Raw genomic sequence first — 20,007 nt, 5'->3', positions numbered from 1 at the left:
CAGATCTGTATAAGGAAAGTACTTACCTCAAAATGTTGTTGTTGTTGTTATTATTATTATTATTAATTTTACCCAATCTTTAGGCAATGGCTGAATCTGTGACTAGGTAGAAAATGAAATATCATTTTGGTAAAATTGTTTCTGGGCTGTTATAGATGTTTGATTATATAAGTTTAGGTATTGAGCTCACTGAAAACTTCTGGCTGCTGAGACATTTTTAGATCAGGGTACAAAATGAAGATGGTAACCAGGCAACATGGTTTTGTACCGTTATTAAAAATAAAACGTGAAGCTTCTACAATGTAGAATAATTCTCTAACAAGTTTGTCTGGGTTTCACTCTGTTGTTGACTGGAAAAATGGGTAAGTTCCAGTAGTTAAAGTTCAATACCTACTGTGGGTTAAATTCTTTACTTTGTAATGTTATGATTGTTGGAAAACTATAGGCACACACAAGTGTAATCTAAATATGATCTTAAAAATTCTTAAACATGTCTACAGAAAAATCATGTATTACAAATGTCCACAAAATTTACTATGGAAGCATAAATCATCAATGAGAATAATATCAAGCTTGACTAAATATATGTATACTCTCTATATGGCAGAGTTTATTAATTAAAATTTGGGGAAGCTTTCATATAAGGTATACCAATTTTAAAAGAATGACACTGAGATGCGGTCAATTATGACAACATACTCAACTTTTATTTGATGTTTCAAAAGACATTGAGCAAGTGATATTATCTGAGTAATCATGATACATATACCAAGAATAGATACTATCTGAGTAATCATGATATATATACCAAAAATAGATACATTCAGATTAAGAGACCTTGTCTTCTGTTTCTGGTGTGCCTTGGGCAACTCTTCTAGGATGGTGTGTAAAATGTACATATGAGTAACAAAATCACATAATATTCTAGAGCAATATTCTAGACTGCAGCTCAGAATAACCTGAGAAGTTGAAATGCTAGTGCTTAAGCCCACCAACGGAAGCACTGATTTAGCTGGTCTGGCCTGGAGTCCAGCCCTAGGTGTGTGTGTATATGCCACTGTGTATGTGTGTGCGTGTGTGTGTGTGCATGTGTGTGTGTGTGTTTATTTTTTTTATGTCCCATGCATGATTCCAGGGTGTAGCCAGGGTTATAAACTACTGTTGCAGACATAGATATTCTCCAAATACCTCATGCAGAACAGAGGCTGAGTTCCTCTAGAGAGGAACTGTACACATATGAGTATTTGTGGGGCACTATAGCACAACCCTAGGGAGATGCATCAGGCCTTGGCAAGTATTCCTCTTCTTATCTAAAGGCTGTATTTTATGGTAGGCAGATCTCAGTTGGGGAACTCCTTGGAAGATCCTCAGTGATTGTTTTGGATTTAACATGATCTTCTCCAGCTAGGTAATTGGGCCAACAGCCCATCGGGGAACTTACTGTCGTGGTCATTCCTGGATGTTGAGAAAGTAATTGAAGCTGAGATGGGTCTTAGAGATGGATTCTCAAAGGCATGTTTTTTTTTTTTTTTTAAATGAAGGAACTTCCCTGGAATCTACTAATTACATGGTAGATTTTCAACCCTGATGGCAGCAGGAGGGCAATACCAGGATGTGTATTCTATGGAATATACGATATGCTCCCTTTCATCCTTGTACTTCTTTCCCATGAGGAAGCCTCTTGGTGGCCTAATAGGAAACCATAGTGAATTCTAAACTCTTTTGAGTCCTACAGAAAAAAAGAAAAAGTTTTTATGATGAAAACAGCAATATTAAGCCACAGACACTGACCTATCAATAAACAATGTTTGCAACACACCCTACTCTTCTTGATTTCTATAAAGGCAATCCCTACAATATACCATATTTCCTTTACGAAAATGTGAGCAAAAGCACCATGTGTTTTTCCATGTTTTAACTATTCCCTCTGGACTTTTATACTGAAGGGACATTTCAGATCAAATCCCAGACTTTAGGACTTCTCACCTAAAATATTTCAGAATGCATTTCTAACTGGTAAGAACCTATATATATATAATCATCATGCTGTTACAACATTTGATACAATTAATGATTTCTTAATATCATCCAGTACTTCTTGCATCTTTTCTAAAAAATGCATATACTTCATTAGGGAAATACCATGAAATAAAATTGCTAGATCAAAGACTTTGCACCCTTTTTTAATGAGTTTTGACACATAGCACTAATATGTGTCACAGCCAAGATTGCACAAATTTAGCACCATGATTCGTAGGTTCGTTGTTACTGGAGAGGAAAGAAGGACATGGAAATAAAAAATAACATAATATGGACAGATGAAGGGGAATATAAGGGAGGCCAGAGGGGAGGAAGGCAAGAAATTATAGGAATAACAATAAAAAACCCAAGGCCAAGTTAATGCTGTAACCTGTGTGAGTGATCATTGAGTTTGGCCCTTGACCAACATTCTGTACAGAATATTTAACCAACTAACACAGGGGTTTAAATTGAGCATCATTATGAAGGTGGGGTAGAAGAAAGAAGAGCAAGAACCTTCCACACATCCAGTGGCCTCCAGAACGTTGGCTTCTTTAAATCTCACCTCCTAAAGCACTCACTTGAGGGCTGGCCCTGCATCTTTCTTGTCTACTGACCTTGTGCATCCCAAGTTGCTGCAAAGCAACATCTATTCCAACTGTTAAGCTCACAGATGCTGCACATGGCATAGGAAATCAAGGAGGAGCTTTCTCAGAGGGAAGGTGATTGTTTTATGCTATCTGGAAATGCTCTGAAACTGCTTTCATTAACAAGAGAAAGGAACCATCAGGTACTGAGCAACTATAAGATATTAGCTAGTTTAGCCTTCATATTTTAAATCTTTCCACCCATCTCTAAGGTAGATACAACCATACTTATTTAATAGGTGAAACAAAGATACCACTTTAAGTTTCTTCTGGAATAAATGAAAGAATGAATGCATATATTCGTGCATAAATGAATGGAGAAGCAAAGGAGTGAATGGATATCAAATTCAACAACAAAACATGGATAGTAAGTGATCCACTTAGCATAAGCGAAGTTAAATAAAAGAGTTGGTGGTTGGCAAAGGTGGGATTCAAACTCAGGTCTTTCTGACTCTGGAGCCAGAGTCTGGCTCTTGATAAATGACTATTTCATCGAGAATTTCTGGTGTTCAAGTTCAAAGTTTTCTAAATTTCCTATTCTTGTAGTCTCTCTCTTTTTTTGTCACTTTACATGTATGTCTGTTTTCATTTTCTTTTCATTTAGTTAACATGTGTACTCTCATTATATGCCATGCATTATTCACAACACTGCATATATTCTCACATGGATACCTCTTACAAATCCTATGGAGTAGATGTTACCATCATTTTGTTTTAAACATTTTATTTATTTATTTGATAGAGAGAGACACAGCGAGAGAGGGAACTCAAGCAGGGGGAGTGGGAGAAGGAGAAGCAGGCTTCCTGCAGAGCAAGGAGCCAGACGTGGGGCTTGATCCCAGGACCCTGGGATCATGACCTGAGATGAAGGCAGATGCATAATGACTGAACCACCCAGGCACCCCTATTATCATCATTTTATCCTCATTTTACAGACTGAAAAACTTAGTCTGGTTAGGTCATTTGCTCAAGGTCATCTAGTTAGGAAGTGACAAAACTAGGAATTGAACCCTTGAATTCCAGTTTAGGAAGGAGTTTGTTTTATTCATTTTAATGCTAAAACTATCAGTTTAATATGTATTGTTTGTACCCATATTTGTTCCTATATAAGTGTACTCAGGTTACATAAAATGCCCTTCTGCATCCCAGACAGTTTAGAAGAGTGAAAAATGGCAAGCATTCTAGCATTATATAATATGCAACAGCCCTTTGGAGGCATTTTGTGGAATAATATTGCAAACATTATTCCTTCTACCTCATCCATAAACACTTCCCATGAGATTTTTGTTCTTTGTGGGATAATTTCCATTGCAGTAATTCTTATTTGTTTTCTCAAAAATAATGGCTGGTTTCCACCACTCTCAATAGATTCAGCCAGCAAATTTGGGGGTACATCTGACAGCCTAACTTACCCCACTAGATCACTAATGATTTTCTTGCCAAACTTATTTACATGTTTCTAACTTTGATTTACTTCAGTAAATGTTGACAGGCACTTGGGCAGTCTCTTCATGGTAAGAGCTCAGAGTCACAAGAGAGATACAGACAGACAAGGACATGATCCCCCACAGCACTGTGCAAGTGCAGTCAGGGCCATATCCTCAGGATTTGGGGAGTGTGCCACATGCCGCTGGACCCTACCATGGATGTCCTGCAGCAGGTGGCATCACACCAAGTGTGGAGGATCTCCAGCTTCTGAAACTGTACAAAATCCTTTCTCTTACAGAGATGGAAAACTCCATGTTCACTTACTATGGTTAAATCTATGTAATGCTTCCCATATTTTTTTGTGGGCTAATACAATGTCACGTTCTGAACTGGGATCTAAAGAGATCATTAACCAGTTATCCAACAAGTTGCTGTTTATTAACATGATTATTAAAATGGTAACATGTTTCTAGTGATTTGAAACACTACCTTTATTCTCTATTATATGAAATTCCCATGTGCAATCAAGTCTTCTGGACTTTCTGTTGGATTTCAGTGGTCCATTGATCTCTTTATTCTTGTGTCAGGAGTTCTTTTTTAATCAGAGAATTTATAATCTGTTGTTACAATATATTAACTGGTAGAGTTTGCCCCCCTCGACCTGACCTCCAATCTTCAGCACCCCCCAAACACTCATGCTCTGTTGCTCTTCTTTTTCAGAAGTCTCCTCATTCTTTTATTTTTTCCATACAAACTCTGAAGGTAACTTGCCTAGCTCTAGGGGGAAAATATATTAATATTTTTATAAAGATCATGTAAAATGTACAATTTTCAAGAGAATTGACATAAGAGAAACATTAATTTATTAAAGCAAAACTCCTTAAGGGCAAAAATCAACTTGATTATGTGGAAGGGTATACCTGTTCTTCAATAGGTATTCTTTTAGTGTTATGCTTATTTTTTTATTTTTTTTATTTTTTTAGTGTTATGCTTTTAATTGTGGTCTTCTCTTTTGCTCTATCTTTTTTTTTTTTAAAGATTTTATTTATTTATTTGACAGACAGAAATCACAAGTAGACAGAGAGGCAGCCAGAGAGAGAGGGGAAAGCAAGCTCCCTGCCGAGCAGAGAGCACGATGCGGGGCTCGATTCTAGGACCCTGGGATCATAACCTGAGCTGAAGGCAGAGGCTTTAATCCACTGAGCCACCCAGGTGCCCCTCTTTTGCTCTTTTAAGTGATTATTGTTTGTGCATATGAGGATACATTTCTCTGGGTTAGTTTTTTTTTAGGGTGGAGGGAAGAGGGAAAGAGAGAATCTTAAGCAGGCTCCATGCCTAGTGCAGAGCCTGAGGTGGAGCTCGATCTCACAATGCTGAGAATAGGAACTGAGCCACTATCAAGAGTTGGATGCTTAACTGAGTGAGCCACCCAGGTGCACTCTGTGTTAATTTTAAATTCTGCTTCTTTCCTGACTTCCCTCTGTTCTTAGTAGCTTTTTCATGGATATATTCTTAAAGGCCTGAGATACTCAATTCAGTGGAGACTGTATACAACTCATGTTGCAGCAAAGGTGCAATGCATTTCATGGGAGTGAAAAATTCAGTGTCAACCATGACAACCTGCATCTTATGAATGCAAAAAGAGGCCAGGTTGAAGCCATCAGAGGTGGTGGGGAAATACTGTGAGCTGGAGAAAGCAGGCTAACCTGAAGGGAACCGACTTTCCTGGGCACCTGACTGCTGCCACATGGGAATAGGGTCTGTGTTAAAGGATCTTCTGACTTTACAAGTGAAGCCAAAAATTTGGACTTACAAGTGAAATCTTATGATTTTTAAATTAATTTTAAAATACTCCTGGAGAAAAATAAATAAAATGAAATACTGATGGAAGAAATATAAAGGACAAGTCCCTAGGTTAAATATATTCTGCAAGACATCAGTTTGCAACATGTGAGAAACAAATGTTGTCATTCTGACCAGAGAAAAGTCATAGAAAGGTATCTACCAATAAGACTTTTTTACTTATTACGAGTGCATTAGTTTACTGGGGGTTCCATTACAACTGACCACAAACTTAGTGGCTTAAAAACAATAGAACATCATAATCTTACAGTTGTGGAGTCCAGAAGTCTGAAATGAAGATGTCAGTTTGACTCTGCTTCCTCTGAAGACTGTCGGCGGGGGGCTCCCCCGACAGCCTTCAGAGGATGCTTCCTGCCTCTTCCAGCTTCAAGTGGCTCCAAGGATTCCTTGGCTTGACTCCATTACTCAAGTAGGTGCCTGCATCTACACATGACCATCCCCATGACTCCTGCTTCCTTTTTTTCCTGCAAGGATACTTGTCATTGGATCTAGGGCCTATACAGACAATGCAGGATGATCTTGCTCAGAGATCTTTAACTTAATTCCATTTGCCATATAATTTTTCATTATCCACTATCAAAATATTTTTCAAATAAGGCCTCACTCACAAGTTCAGGGGGTTGGGATATGGACATATCTTTTTGAGGACTACAATTTAAACCCTATGAGTTATAGAATAGACATAGAAAAAGGGCTAAACAAATAAAGACTGGTTCTCAAAATTTGTTTTTCGGATATACCCTCTTGGTAGCAGACAATGTGAGTTCTCTTGGTTCTTACTCTATTCTGTTCTTCTTGCCCCCCCCATACCTTCCCCTCCATCCCTTGTCCCCTCTCTCCTCTCCTTTCTTCTCCTCTTATTTCCTCCTTCCCCTTCCCTCCTTCTTGATGTCATTCTTTCTCACTCTGTCTTTTTATTCATTGATTCATGGATTTATTCTGTTAGTATCATATCCCTATGATGTGCCAGAACCTGTGTGTTTCTAAGTCATTAGCCATCTTTCCTGAGTTGAACAAAGAACATAGGTGGCTCAGGAAGAGCTAAGAACCTCTCCTTTATGAACTGGTAGAAGGAAGCCTTGGGTGCTCCCTGCCATTTAGGCTGACAGTGATGTTCTAAGCTGCAGTGCATGACTTGTGTGGTTAAATCAGCAATCAGGGCTACTTACTGGTCACTCTCTTAGACTGTACAAAGCCCCATTAGTATCTGTCAGCATGCCTTCACCCTGGTTGAACAGGCAGCTGTGTCCTCTAACCCCCTCTTGACACTGATAGCTTTCCTCTTCTGCCACACACTTGTAAGAGCTTCTTCCTCCTCAGCTAGAAAGGTCACCTTCTAAACATCCTGCTCTGGGTGAATTATGTGTCTATTGATTTGCACACTCTTGTCTCAGCCACAAATTTTAGGGAGCATTTGAGGGCAGCACCCCAGTTAAAGAGAAAAGAACCATATAAATGTAATTGTAATGCCAGCTAAAACCCTGCTTGTTATTTCCACGTTGCTTTAAGTTTACTTCCAAGGTTATATGAATTTCGTTCAACATGTACCCAGTGAGACATTTGCCTTAGAATCCCCTGTAGATTAATTTCTGAAATTAAAATAATCTGTTCAACAAAAGGAATAATTTAATACTAAGAATTTCATCAGCTTTACATACAAGAATGACCTTCTCCTTTAACATAATTCTTATTCCATTTTCTGTGAGATGAAATCCCAGTCTTGGTGCCTTGGGTTAAATTTTAAAACTGATAATTTAACCAATAGTAAGGTATGCATGTCCAGATCACTTTTCTTCTGAGCTCCCATAAGAATAGGAATAAAGTCTCAATTCACTGGAATACACATATATACTCCTGTATACATATATTATTAGATTAGTTATTATACTTTCTGCTTCTGTCCCTAATTCTGTTGTACCTTGGTGACTGCACATCTTATATTAAATACCCTATTCCTTTAAAAAAAAAAAAAAGAAGCAAGTTGGGTCTCTTGGGATTACTCAGTCAGTTGAGCATCTAACTCTTGATCTAGACTCAGGTCTTGATCTCGGGGTCATGAGTTCAGGCTCCATGTTGAGTTCCTAGGTGCGGAACCGACTTAAAACAAATGTAAAATCACTAGGCTGCAGAAACTGTAATGACAGACCAAGAGTGTTGAGTTAGTGCCTGCAGCTGGAGGGAAAGTTTTGAACCACCCCATAGCAGAAGCTCCTTGTCTATTAATAAAACAGAAGTATGATGTGTGCCTAACCCAAAAGGCAACCAAAAACATTCCAAGGCATTGTAAACAGATGGTTATAGCAAGGTCTCTTTTAAAAACTTGAATATTTCCTGGATAGCTTCATTCCATATGGATGAAAATTAGGGAACCAGTGAGACTTAATTTATCTCTTGCCATGGCCCTGCTAAAGTGAAATAAACAGTAGGTCCAAGAAATTGGACTCAACTGAGGTAAATCAGCAAGATTCACGCGATTGAATAATAGCTATTGACCTCTGCTTCTGCTTCGTTGAATTGTCTGAGAGGAGCTCTGTTTTCTGAAACTAGTTTTTGCCCCAGCTTGGTGAGCCCATGCTGCCAGTTTTACCATTTGGATTGGCTCACCCATTCCAGCACCTGATCCTAGAATAGCTTTGTTCTTCCACCTGTTGAACTGTCCAGTTGCCTAGTGGAGTTGTGTTTGATATAGTAGTGATAGGGCATTTATTAGAGAGAGTGAAGAGGTAGCATAATAAGTTGACCCCAGCAATGCACCATAGGCATGGTTTTCAATCTTTGGAATACGAGAATCTCCTGGGGGAACTTGAGGGGGAAAGAAACAGGGCTGACCTGCCTCCATGATCTCTATTGTTTTCCTCAACTCTCCAGATGATTGTGATTCTCACCAAAATGTGTGAAACACCACTCTGCATGGATGTCAAAAACAAGGGTCTAGAAGCAAACTGATTTGGGTCCAAATTTCTCTGAGCTTTAGTTTCTACCTCAAAACTGTTGATATGATTAGTACCTACTTCTTAGGATTTATGTGACACTCATTGAGAAAATGAAGATGAAGTGCTTATTACCTTTGTAATTGTAACAGTCAGTGCAATTTTTTGTATGATCAAATTGAAATCTGACAAAGATTTTGACATCCACTCACAAGAATAGCTTATTCATATATTTATTCATTCATTAACATTAACATTTAAGCCATTGGTTTATTAGAATTTTAGTAGAAATTCTAGATTGCATACACATGGGAGATGGTTCCTTTATATTTGTTGATTTTAAGGCCTGGGTGTCCTGAGGGATTTTGTAACGCTAAATGACTTCAATATTCTTAAGACAAAGCACATGTAGTTCCACTGAATAAGTGTCCAGTCTCTTTGCTTCCCACACTTCCAGTTAAAATCTGTTTTTTGCCTTTTCTCACCTGTGTTTACTCCCTCCAGGAAGCCCTCTCTGGCACTCCAAGACAGTTCTCGCTCTCTCTGGGCATGTGTGTGTGCTCCCCAAACACTCTGTACTCTTCCTTCATAGAAATAATCACAGTTGTAATTTTATATTTATTTAAGTGATACTTGCCAAAATCTATCTTCCCCACCAGGCTAGCCATCAGTCTGATGAGGGGCCACCTGTTTTAACCCAAGATTAGTGAGTGTAGAGAATAGTGCCTGTCACAGGGTGAGTGTTCAAGAAAGACTTAATGGGTGACTATGGTTATTTTATAACCAACAGTTTGCATTTTACCTCACCAGGCACAATGCTGAGTACAAATAATGGCTCATTTAATCCTTCTAACAATACGAAGGTGGATATTAACGTATTCTTTAAAGGGTTTATTTATTTGTCAAAGAGAGAGAACACGTGAGAGAGCGCACAAGCAGGCAGAGGCAGAGAGAGAAGCAGGCTCCCTGCAGAGCAAGGAGCCTGATGCGGGACTCGATCCCAGGATCCTGGGATCATGACTTGAGCCGAAGGCAGCGGCTTAATCAACTGAGCCACCCAGGCGTCCCAGGTGGATACTAATATTAATCCCCTTCTACAGATGAGGAAACTGAGACACAAAATAGCTGAGTCATCTGCTCAAGGTCATATAGGTAGAAAATCAGAATGTTAGAGTCAGACCCACACAGTGTGTCTCTGATGTCTGTATTCACCAGTACACTATGTGGCCTCCGTACCAAAAAAGTCAAACTGTTGAGGTCTTCAGGACACCACTCAAAAGCAAATGTATGCTACATTTTACTACTTGACTGAGAGCTCTGAGTTTTCCCCTCAGAGCCCATACGACCTTCAGAGGAGGTAGTGAAGACACAGGGCTAGTTCAGGCTATCTTTTCAGCAACACTAAGACATGCAGCTAGATTGAAATGCCAGGCTGGAGAGCCCAGAGTGGTGACAGGGCAAACAGGTGAGGAAGAACTTTGGAGGCTGCAAAGGGGCCCAGAGAAGCAATGCTCAGGGATATATAGACACAGCAAGCACACCAGGAAAATTCACCAGCAATTAAGGCAGCATATTCTACCTCCCCAGGCCATCTGCAGGCAATAAGATGGTAAGGCAAAGCTCCTGCCATACTGAGCCGGGTACTGAGCAAATGTCGCAACTACAGAAGCAAAGCAAAGGCCCTCTCATCTGAACCAGACATATATTTGAGGGTGAAAATACTAAGATCTCACAAATTAGGCTGGAACTGCTCAAGTCCCATCTGCTGAAGTTCAGGATTTGTTCTAGAATCCTGCTTCTCAAAGTACGGGCAGTATGAGGATCACGAGGAGCTTGTTAAAATGCAGGATTTGCCCTGGAGCCCTGCTTCTTAAAGTATAGGAAGCATGAGCATCACCTGGGGCTAGTTAAAAATGCAGTGTATTTAGCCTCACCCAAGACCTCCTGCACCCAAATCTGCATCTGAGGAGATACTCCAGAAGTCCATATATACATGCATTTGGAAAGCAAGAGCAGTTTTCAACTTACAGATGCAGGTAGCTGGCGGGCTCACAGGGAGGAGGAAGTGGAGGAAGCTAAGCACCAGCTAGCTATATGTGTGAGTGAAAAAGAGATGGGTTGTGGCTCAGGGTTTCTGCTCCTTTTCTGCATTGTGCTGTAGTGCATACAGACAGGTTTAATGGTGCTTGCTTTTTTTCCGGAAGTCTGTTGGTTCTTGCTTGGTTGAGAGGGAAGTTCTGACTGCTGCTTTGTTTTCTTTTTCTTCTCTTTTAAATGTTCCACAGTCCCCTACCTGCTCGTGAGCCACAATACTAGTCCTTCCTTCCTCAACGGGCTTTTGCATTTCCAGCAGACACAGGATAGAGAGAAGCATTTTGAAGCGGTAGACATTTTCAGTGATGAGGTTTCCTTTAAAGATGTTTTTTTTTTCTGAGCTGGGAAAGGGATATACCCTTGCTACAATCCGAGCCATTTTAGTAGTTCCTGTTCTGAGGCTGGTTGGGGATTTAGACCTGTGACATGTGGCAGAAGAGTTTACTTTTGAAACTTGGACATGTTCTGTCGAGGGTGCTTCTTCGTGAAGGGTGTGTTGTTTCGGTATTGCACAGAGAGAGAGAATTATGGTGCTGTGATAAAGAAGGAGAATTTCAGTCGTCCAGCTACTTAAAAACTAGCTCCAGTGTTACTGGTTTAATGAACAGCCACGGTTGTGCAACTAGAGCTGGTCTCAGCTAAGTGGTTCTTCTACCGCCGCCTGCTGGAGGGCTGCAATCTCCAAAGAAGTTCAGCTGAGACAAGCTGGGTTTTTGCCACATGACCTACCATCCTCCTGTCAAATGTCTTAGAGCACGGCAGCTGGATTCCAAGAAAGAGAATTCCACAAGATGCCACGACGAGGCCAGGGCTTCCCAGCCTCTGCCTGCATCACACCTGTCCATGTCCCACAGAAAAGGGAAGGTGTGTATGGGTATGAAGCCCTGGAAGCAGGTCTAGTCAGGGGTCATTGTCATAATCTACCACTGTTGATTAATTGGGTCTTGAGGGGGGGAGGTGGGAGGGGGGGTCACAGGGCAAAATGGTGAAAGAAATGAAAGCTCCGTCACCAGTCACCATGTGTGCATGTATATACATGACTGAAGGCATACATTTAGTGTCTTGGGAAACATCGGGGCCTCATGTATTTCCCCCCGAGATTTTCCTTTGTTGAAGAATATTGTGGTGTTCTACTTTATAGTCATCTGGAGGCAGGGCTGTGGGAGAACAGTGAGGCAGGAGGACTTCCAGCCAGGTAGCTTAATCAGTATTGATAATGGAATGGAATCACATACTCTAGCCAGATTACTTTCAAATCATTTAAGGTAGTGGGATAAAAGGACAGTTGGCTAACATGTACTGATAAGAGCCTGGAAAATGAACTAAGAGATGCAAAATACTCTATTTTCCCTAAAATATTATATAATCTCTTATGCTTTATGTTTTTTTGTTTGTTTGTTTTACTGTCTCATTTACTTTAGATTTTCCATTTGTAGTAGGTTTCATATATGTCAGGCCATGAATTTGGTGTTAGTAATGAATATAGTTAACCTGATATGGCCCTCTCATGGAGTTGAGAGTCTGGAGCTATTTTTTTTTTTTTTTAATGGCCTTAAAATGAGAAAACTGAGTAATTTAAATAATAGTTACTCAGTTTTCTCAAGTCCATCTCCTGTTGTTGTTGACCCTGAACTCTGTAAGTTTCCAAGGTCTTTTCCCGATCCCAAACAAGGTACTGAGAAGGAAGGAGGTAGGGTAGTCCTCATTTCTACAGAAAGATGAAAGGATGATGAGGGAAGCGTGCACTTGCTCAAGTTCCCCTGACTTAGGAAGTGAGTGGAGCTGGCCCCCCAGCCCACCTCGTGTTACTGAATCCTATCTGATTCTCCTAAGACCTTGTGGCTCCATTGGAGCATTTGAGGCTGCATTCCTAAAGAGGTAACAAGAGATTTCCTGGGGACCTGGCCTTTTGAGTTTCTGCTGCTCACATACACCACTGCACTCAGTGAGCAGCACTGAGCTTTCTGTTAGACTCCTATTTACTTCTGGCCTTTTCAAAAGCTTCCATTTTGATTAGAATATCAATGACACAATGGAGCGTTATTAAATGAAAGGAAGGTGTCAAAAGGATATTCACAGGTCAGTAGCTCACATAGTCCCAGATACTGCATGGTCTATTGGTTGACTTTGGGCATGCTTCTATTTCATCTGAGCCTCATTTCCTTATTGGCGAAGTGGGAATGATAGTAGTTGCTGTATTGGTTGTTGAGGTGAATAAAAGAATCTATGTGAAGCAGAAAATCTTATCTATAGTAAGCACTGAACTTATCAATTATCTTGGTGAGAAGGAAGAAGACATTTTGTCCCCGGTCTAGCATCGCTGGAGATGCAAGACATGTTGTGATCATCATGTCCTCTCCAAGGTCATTGTGACTGTGTCATTTGTAGGTCACATCTCTGCCTGAGAGATTGAAATAGGGATTTAGCCAGAGGTTAGTCCTGGAATATTTTTCTTCTTCTATCTTCTTTTTTTTTTTTTTTTAATTGACACAAAAGAGCATACAGTCTGCTAAAACAAATAAAAACCATCACTGGTATTTTTATTTCTAAACGTCCCAGTAGTGCCCCACAAGCAATGACCTTTTCATTTAACTCTGTTTAGGGTTTGATGCCTATTTTACGTCCCGCACACTTGAAAACAACAGAAGAAATGTATGGTTTGCTGAATACTGGGAGGAAAACTTCAACTGCAAGTTGACGATTAGTGGGTCAAAGAAAGAAGACACAGATCGCAAATGCACAGGTAATTTCATTCCAGTTGTTCCTCTCCTGGTACTCTACGTGGCCAGCATTGAAATGTCTGCATAGCTGACAGAAGGAAGCTTGGCTGGAGACAAATTGAAAAAGTAAATTGAATTTTACTAGATTGTTCAGAAAATGGAACAGGAGCATAAGTCTTGCAGGACAAGAGTAGAACGGACAAAATTGTATTCTTTTCTGCCTGTCCATCTAACAGTAATTGACATTTTCATTGATTCTTGGAATTCAAAAGGGTCATGTTGCTTTGAATGCTCTCAGTGATAAATATTAGTTCATGTTTTAGCCAGGAATATGAAGTCATTTTCACATAGACAAAAATCCAGCAAATCCCTCTCAGCACCGGATTTAGCTGTTATTATGGACCATACTGTGTATTTGATTAAAGAAACAAAATACTTGGGTTTAGAGTGAGAATTTCAATAATTTCCATAATATCCAAGTTAATGAGTCCACTGCTATTTAAAATATGCTTAAAAATACTTAAGGGGACACCTGGCTTTCTCAGTCAGTAGAGCATGTGATTCTTGATATTGGGGTCATGAGTTTGAGCCCCACGTTGGGCTTAGAGTTTACCTAAAAACCAACCAAACAAACAAACAAAAAACCCAAACAAATGAAAAACCATAGTCAGTCTCATAGGTAAACTTGCAAAATAATTCCAAATTTAAAAACATGTGTGTATGCTATGCATATGTATGTACATGTATGAAGTAGTCAGAGGATAAACATTCACTGGTGCATTCAGAAATATTTATTGAGCAACTCCTTCTTCTACACAGTACTAGGCACCATGCTCTGATGGTAAGCAAGCCAGGTAAAGACCTAGCTTTCATGCTGCTCAGAGGACAGTGGTAGAAAATCGACATTATTCCTGTGAGCTCACCATGAATACATAGTTATAAACTGTAATAAGTGTTCTGAGGGCTATATGGGCATATAACCAAGAAATTGCACTTGTATTGAAGGCAGAAGCTATCTCAAAAGACCTCCTTGAGGAGGAAATAGGTACCGGCTAGTTAGGTGGAGGGAAGGACAGATAGGAGAATTTCTCATGGAGGAATAACATGGCAAAAGGCTTGAAGCAGGAGAAATTATGGTACCTCTGAGGACCGAAAAAGCAGCATTACCTGACTGAAGTACAGTGAAAAGGATGAATATGTCCGCTAAGGCTGCTAGTGTAGAGATGTGGACAAAGAATAAGCCATGTGTGGGGACATACATGAATATAGTCTTTACCCTAAACATACTGGAACTAGGGGTGGGGGTGGTTACAGAATCATGTGACATGTTCTACCATCTTATCACCTACTCCTATATTACATAACAATACCCAATTTCATACTTCAGTAACCTTTATCATTTGTAGCGATGACCTTGAAATACCACAAAACCCCAAAATGTTATTCTGAATGATCTAGACAATGCACTCATATTAGGTATACTGTAGCTTAGTTTATCTTTGCAGTGTGGGTCTTTGAATATTGGCCATCCAGATATGGTAGATTGAACCATTCGACAAATACCTATTAATGAGGAATAATGCATGCAAACCATGGTCCTAAAAACATCAGGAATGGTATGAAGATGGCTTTCCCTCAAAGTGTTTTTGTGAAGGAGAGATAAGATAGGAACAGAGGTATGAGAAAAAATAATGATGCAAAATCAATGTTACATAACTAGATAAACAACTCAGTAAATTACAATTCCACATGAACTATATTCTCAATGCCATGGTATATAGCAACAGTGTTTTTGGAAATACGATCTTTAGGGATGCCTGGATGGCACAGTCATTAAGCATCTGCCTTCGGCTCAGCTCATGATCCCAGGGTCCTGGGATTGACCCCCTCATCAGGCTCCCTGGTCAGCGGGAAGCCTGCTTCTCCCTCTCCCACTTCCCATGCATCTGTTCTCTCTCTCCCTGTGTCTCTGTCAAATAAATAAAATCTTTAAAAAAAATCTTTATAATATTGAAGGGAGGGAGGAAAAAATTATTTCGATGTTGACTAGACTGGGTGAAACAAAATTCTCAAGAGGAAACTGAAAAAAATGAGTTTGACATCTGGATAATTTGTCTGTATGACAAACATCCAGGTACACTAGAAGTATCTATATGATTAATGATAGAAGTTTTTTGGTTCCTTCTGACATTTTATATTCTGTAGAGTCAAGAAGGTAGGATTGATCATTTTGTGGCCATTAGGCTTGTTCTAAGGCCAAACCTCACACTTTCAATGTTTTTAACAACACTGTTCTATCTGTAGTGACTTTTTTTAAATTTATTTATGTAGTGATATTTTCATGTTGATCATCAAGAATTCAGGTTCATAAAAATAAGCTCATGATCAAAATCATTATCTTCAAAAAATATCTCATTTATTCCATGTAAAATATCTGATCACATTTACTAAATTCTGTGACCCAAAATTGCTTGAATACTGTCTCTGCTCTCTTTTTTTCCTTACCACTTTAGCAGTTGTAAGATGTGCCGTATTGAGTGGAGATAAATACTACTACCCTCATTATGTCTCTTATTCCTGTTACTGGATATGAGTACATGGGTGGTCATGTTTGGTTTTTTTTTGTACCACCTTTCCCCAAATCCAATGAATCCTGTATTCTGCTTTGGAAGTATTCACAAATTACTGTTTAAAAATTATGACCTTTAGAAACAGTTGACCTTTGAACAACATGGGTTGGGACTGCATGGGTCCACTTAAATGGACTGTTTTCCATAAATACAGTACTATAAATGTGTTCTCTTATAACTTTCTTAACATTTTCTTTAGAATACTTTGTAGAATACAGTATGTAATGCCTATAACACACAATATATGTTCATTAATATGTCACTGGTAAGGCCTCCTTCCATCAGTAGGCTATTTGTAAAGTTTTGGGGGAGTCAAAAGTCACAGGTGGACTTTTGACTATGCAGGGGATTGACAATACTAACCACCCACATTGTTGAAGAGTCAACTGTGTGCTTCAACTTGGAAGTGGAATAATCAGAGAAGAAGCATGCTGAGATTTGCTGGACTAGAGGGAAGGAAGAGATGGAGAGAGGGGACCAATCTTATTGTATTGATAAGAGCTCTTGAAACCATGGTGAGAAAATAAGTTTTAATGATGGAAAAGAGTGGATGGGAGAGGGAAGTGTTGATAAGCTTAAGGATGTAGATGGTAAAAGGGAAAGATGCTTTGGGAATGAGATTCTGAAAATAGAAAGAGTAGTCACGTTGGAAAGAAATACCCTGATGAGGAAGCAGGCAAAGAAGTCTGGCATTGCAGACAGTTTGGCTCTAGACAGCATAGACCATGGATGTTCTGAGGACTGCAGACAGCAGTCCACCTTGTAGATCTCCTTCTATGACTGGGTTCTGCTAAAGAATAAGAAAGTCTTAAAATGCTTCCAGGATTTGGGCACAAATTAAAATGCCAACTTGTTTCTCTGTATCTTTTTACATAGCCTCTTTAGCCGTAATGAGGTATTTATTATATAGTAACTCCAAGTAGACGTTCAATGAGTTAGTCACCTGGCCAGATGACTTTGAAGATGAGGAGTGGGTCCCATACTAATTGGAGAGAGCAGATTCCTGCAGTCAGGGAATAGCAGTGAGTTCTGAAAAGCCAAGATGGTAAAAAGTCATGGTAGGAAGAATGATGAAAAAAATATTACTATTAAGCTGTGTACTCTTGGTAATTTAACTTGGAAATAGATGTGTCTGAATTCTTATAGAAACTTAACCTGAACAACCAGGCAATTCTTATTGTTATAAATGATCCATATGCATTTAAATGCTCCTTCAAACAAGGAAATGCTCCTTCAAACAAGGAAAGCTGCCGTAGTCTTCAGTATTTTAAGAACATCCAACTTTGCTTGATACCCAGTTCCTAGTTCTCTCAACCTTAAGAGCTAGTCCTCCTTCATCCTACCTTCCCTGGTGATTCCCAGATTTTTATGGATACAGACTAAGATTTCCTGGTGACCCATCCTGCTCATGGGTTAGCTTGACTGACATCCCAAACGGGGACATGCAGTTAAGTTTTTTGGTGGTTTAATCTTTCACAGAAAACACAAACTCTGAAAGATACTATGCTGTTTCATAGTAGACCTAGATTTTGTCAGGGACATAGTGCTAGCTATACATACTAATGTCCTTCTAGATACTTCCAGAATAAAGTAAGTTCTTCTAGATAGACTACAGAATAAAGTAAGTCCCTCTCAATACTTTTAGAAGTATATTTGTAGACTATTTGTTGCTTGGGAGCAGAAAGGTCAGATATAATTTTTCTTTTCTGTGCTTCCCCATTCCTACCCCACTAGCTAAATGTGTTTATCCTTAACACTTGCCAGTATATTGTTGACACAAAGACCAGTTTAGAATATGATCTTTTGGAGGAATGACATGTTTTTTATGGAGATACCAAGGTTAAGGAAAGAAGGGAAAGTACCCAGGTGGTGATATCCCTGAAAAAGAAATTTGGGGCATCCTGGAGTGCAAAAAATCACTCTACCAAAGTGTTTAAGAAACCAGTTTTTGGCATGAAAGAGGCCTGTGTTTATGTTTCAGAGCTATCCCTGAATGGTCCCATGAGAGACTGGATTTTATTTAGCTTTTCAAAACCTTTTCTCATATTTGAAATGGGAATAATAAAGCTTTACACCTGAAGTTGTTGCTGTAGGGAGTACATTAGGTAACTTAGCATCTAAAATGATACTGGCATATGAAAGCTCAGTAATGGTGGGAGCCTGACTGGCTCAGTCAATTAAGAGTCTGCCTTCCACTCAGGTCATGATCCCTGGGTCCTGGGATAGAGTCCCACATTGGGCTCCCTGCTCAGTGGGGATTCTTCTCCCTCTCCTCTCTCTCCTTCTCCCCCTACCTGTGCGTTCTCTCTCTCTCAAATAAATAAAATCTTGAAAGAATAAATAATAAAACGGGGTAATTGTAACAATTACTTGCCATTTGGGGCTGAGTGCAGTTGCCTGTGAGGGTTTCATGAAGATCCTATTGCCACATGTTAATGCTGTAGAAAATCAGGCTATATATCAAAATTTTCCAGGAAAACAGCCAGGGAATTGAATAAGAATGTAAATATGGACAGGAACTTTTCAGTGGGATACAAATTGCACAGTGATATAATGAGATAGCAAATGTTTACAGACAAGCAGGTAACTTCATGCTGTGATAGAATATGAAGCTCAGAGCTTCAAAAATTTCAGTGCCATAATGTAGAGTATGTGTCCAAGCATTCCTGGGACTTGGTACATGAGGTGTCCATCAAGTCCAACTTTTGTGCCATTTTATCTCTGACGTGCTATATCTTTATGTGGTTGGTAGCATCTCTCAGGTCTTCACTTTCAAGCACATTTTTTAAACTCAGAAGGATGTTCTGGGAATCTGCATGTGCTTACCTATTGCAGTCCATAAAAATTATCACTCTGTCATATCTTGTGACTTACATAGAACATTTGTCTAACTAACATTACTCTTCTGCCAAATGCCATGTTGTGGATACTGATTCATCAGAGTTACCTCTTTACTGAACAGAAGGAACTCAGCATTTAGAAATCCATCATCCCATGAAGGGACAATTTGACTTTCAAAGATTTGTTTTCCTTTTGAGATGGCAGAGGATGAAAAAATTGATGACTTTGAAAAAAAATTTGCTTTCCATGCTAATGCTTGCAAATTCTACAAAAAGCAAATTCGATTTTGATTTGAGTCCCTAATCAATCAGTGGTTATTGTGGAAAGCTATCAGAGACTCAAGAGCATACTCTGGTAAATGATCACATTTTGGGAGAATCCTTAAACTATCTTTTTCTTTACAACTCACTTCTCAAAGCTAATAGTTTAAGTAAAGGTCACTTTCTTGGTGGAGCAAAAAAAAGTTTTTTTAAGAAAAGCTGTTAATGAATAAGCCATGTATTTCTCAAGTTTTCATTCATTTCTCATGGGATCCAGGCCCATCAGAGCCTACATAATTTAACAAGTCTATCAAGACAAAGGAAGAACACTTGAGTAAGTCAAGTGCTTTGAGAATATATGTGCAGAAAGCATTTGACTATACTAATTAATTTTTCCTGCCATTTTATCTTATTCTGAATTGACCTTTAATTGTTATATAGATGTTCTGTTGCAGCACCTAATATACCCAGCATGACTGAGGAATCCACATCAAAGTGTTACAGATAAAGTCTAAGCCCTTGGCGCTCTGACTTTTTGAAGTCCTTTTGATGAGGAGCAATGTAAAATATCATTT

At 39.3% G+C, this 20,007-nt stretch overlaps 1 protein-coding gene across 2 annotated transcripts in view; it reads left to right on the top strand.

Annotated features, from left to right (window-relative positions):
- The window catches only part of GRM7 (glutamate metabotropic receptor 7), a gene marked incomplete at both ends in the record, with an annotated part of 875,705 nt that overhangs the window by 527,028 nt on the left and 328,670 nt on the right, over positions 1 to 20,007 (top strand). For both annotated transcript variants that reach the window (XM_080824214.1, XM_080824213.1), the window contains one exon: positions 13,584 to 13,724. In XM_080824214.1, coding sequence (XP_080680340.1) covers positions 13,584 to 13,724 — 141 coding nt within the window. The remainder of the gene's footprint in view (positions 1 to 13,583; positions 13,725 to 20,007) is intronic.

The sequence above is a fragment of the Martes martes genome, assembly GCF_963455335.1.
Source record: "Martes martes genome assembly, chromosome: 1".
NCBI classification, from domain to species: Eukaryota; Metazoa; Chordata; class Mammalia; order Carnivora; family Mustelidae; genus Martes; species Martes martes.
The sequence above is the reverse complement of the archived record's forward strand: the minus strand, read 5'-3'. Positions and strand labels throughout refer to the sequence as shown.